General features: G+C 37.6%; 1 protein-coding gene across 5 annotated transcripts in view; it reads right to left on the bottom strand.

Moving 5' to 3' along the window:
* plcg2 (phospholipase C, gamma 2) overlaps nucleotides 1-2,901 on the bottom strand; it is a 106,045-nt gene that overhangs the window by 61,278 nt on the left and 41,866 nt on the right. For all 5 annotated transcript variants that reach the window (XM_086029070.1, XM_086029068.1, XM_086029069.1 and 2 more), the window contains 2 exons: nucleotides 1,251-1,331; nucleotides 1,121-1,161 (listed from right to left, as the gene is read on the bottom strand). In XM_086029070.1, coding sequence (XP_085885196.1) covers nucleotides 1,121-1,161; nucleotides 1,251-1,331 — 122 coding nt within the window. The remainder of the gene's footprint in view (nucleotides 1-1,120; nucleotides 1,162-1,250; nucleotides 1,332-2,901) is intronic.

The following is a 2,901-nucleotide window of genomic DNA, read 5'->3' as shown; positions in this document are numbered from 1 at the left end:
TCAGATTTTAGAATGACGGTGCTAAGTTTTGATTCCTAGTTAGCCGCGCGGAAGAGCTACGAACGAAGTACGACTGGTTAAAAAAAAAAAAGTGTGCGTGCACGGCGCGCAGCCCCGGGCTCCTGCCGCTGAAGCTGCGTTGCAATATCACGGATAGAAGCTTGCCCCCACTCAAGCTGCCGTGGTCCTCTTGGTCTGCCCCCACTTGAGCTGCCGTGGTCCACTTGGTCAGCTCCTCCACTCGCTTCATACCGGCCGGCAAGCGCGGGCAGCAGCGACTATGGGCGTGCGCCCGGCCTTTCCCACGGATATCCATAGCGGCGTCAGTCACTGGGACACCGCGATGGTAGCAGTCGCCCTTCGCAGGGTCGGGATCCTGCCCGGCTGGCTGTCTAACGTGATGCAGTTTATGACCCAAAAGTCAGAATTGGCTAAGTACGTGATGACAACATTGAGCAAACAAGTTCAACGCACAAATGCACAAATCCAGCTAATATTTAGCTTATAGCATACGCAGCTGTAGCATATACATAAATACTGTACATACGGATTAGATTAGATTAGATAGACTTTCCTTGCTTGCCCTTAAAATGCAGCGTTGTGTTGTCATATATATTTTCTTTCTAAAGCAAGACAAGGTTAACCAATCAATTGGTGTTCACTGCATTATTGTATTGTCTTGAGCTTCTCAAAAATAGAGCTCTTGTGAAAAATAATACTAAATAATAATACAAAAAAAATGTATTAAAATAAATATACTGGTTAAAAACAGCCCTATGAGTAATCCATGGTAAAGTTCACAAATAGTGAAAAGTTTATGAAATTGAAGAACAGAGAAGTTCATGTGATTTGTCCAGAAATAATTTTTTTTTTTTTTTTTTTTGCAAAGAATCGGAATCGAGAATTGTTAGGAACCGGAATCGGAACCGGAATTGTCCAAATTCAAACGATGCCCAACCCTAAGAGAGATGTTTAGGCCTTAATGGGTTAAGGTTGCAAAAGATTGCAAAGACATTTACCAGACAATCACAGTTTTAATCCATGTTGGTGACCCCTGGTTTAGATGTGCAAGATACAGTTTTACTTGCTCTAAATTGGAAGACAGAAAACAGACACTTACCCCAAAATAAAAGCACAATCCTTTTTGAATTCTTCAAGGATCTGAGTGAAAATGAAATTAAAATACTGCATGAATATCCTATACAGTAAAATCATACAAGAAAATAGCCATTAATAATGATCCTCCTTACCTCGTTTTGTTCAAACATTATCAGGTTGTACAATTTGTGAAACTGCTCAAAATCCAAGCGTTCATGTTTTGCTCCCACCTCCTGTGAAAGGAGAAAGAAATAAGCACTAATGACTGCGTATTACTGTATATGTACATATTATATATATATATATATATATATATATATATATATATATATATATATATGTATATATATATATATATATATATATATATATATATATATGTATATATATATATATATGTATATATATATATATATATATATATATATATATATGTATATGCATATATATGTATATGCATATATATGTATATGTATATATATGTATATATGTATATATATGTATATGTATATATGTATATATATATGTATATATATATGTATATATATGTATATGTATGTATATGTATATATGTATATATATATGTATATATATATATGTATGTATGTATATATATGTATATATATATATATATATATATATATATATATATATTAGGGGTGTAACGGTACACGTGGGTGTATTAATACATTTCGGTATGGCATGTTCGGTTCGGTCCACTTGCGTTCGGTTCGGTCCACATATTAGCGCGAGCTTACACATGGGCGCTATTGACTGTTGCATGCTGGAGACAAGCGTGGCGGCACAAAAGTGAGAGCCAGAAAAGAGCCAGAGCTTGAAGATCCCCCCCCTGTACACCGCGGTCTCCTGTTTGGGAACATTCTGGCTTTCCTGTTCCCAATTGCCAATGGGGAAAGGTGCGTGGATAAGTCCCAAAGTTTTGTGTCGACTGAGATGGGCGGCAGATAGCACATCTAAAATGCACGGCATCATGCGACTGTGAATGTTTCTTAGACGAGGGAGCAAAAACGTCAAACTTAAATAGTGAGATTTATCATATTGTAGTGGGAAGGTGAGTGGTCTTTCTGCAAATTTGGTTTATTTCATTCCATGGTTTCATTTGTCACGTTGTAGAGCTAAAGACTGAATTTAACAAAGAAAGAAATAAAGAAAGAAGGAAACAAGAATGCTTCATTAGTTAAACAGATACTGCAATCCTTTCATTGTCTTTTCTTATCAGGCTGGTAGGTCGACCAGGCAACTATTTGTATGTGTTTGAATCATACAATGATGGAAGAGGTAAGGCCTGTGATTCTGTAGAAAAGAAATAACAATACAAATTTTGTAACTATACTATGTAACTGAAAATATGGTTGCACTCTTTTATCCATAATACATTATAAATAATGGTATTTGATAGGGGTGTAACGGTACACTTGGGTGTATTAATACGTTTCGGTATGGCATGTTCGGTTCGGTCCACTTGCGTTCAGTTCGGTCCACTTATTAGCGCGAGCTTATGCACGTACGCTGATTGTTGCATGCGGGAGACGAGAGTGGCGGCACAAAAGAGAGCGCCAGAAAAGAGCCAGAGCTCGAAGGTCCCCGCATACACTGCGGTCTCCTGTTTGGAAACATTCTGGCTTTCCTGTTCTCCTCACCTTTGGAATAGCCTGCCAGAGGACGTCAGGTCTGCAGAGACTGTTGATATTTTTAAGAGGAAGCTCAAGACACACCTTTTTAGTTTGGCTTTCAACAACTTTTAAATAATATATCTTTTCTTTTGATTGAAGATAATTCTAT

This window comes from Filicampus tigris, chromosome 4 (genome assembly GCF_054856515.1).
Source record: "Filicampus tigris isolate MCC_2025a chromosome 4, RoL_Ftig_1.0, whole genome shotgun sequence".
NCBI classification, from domain to species: Eukaryota; Metazoa; Chordata; class Actinopteri; order Syngnathiformes; family Syngnathidae; genus Filicampus; species Filicampus tigris.
This window is presented reverse-complemented; position numbering and strand designations above follow the sequence as displayed.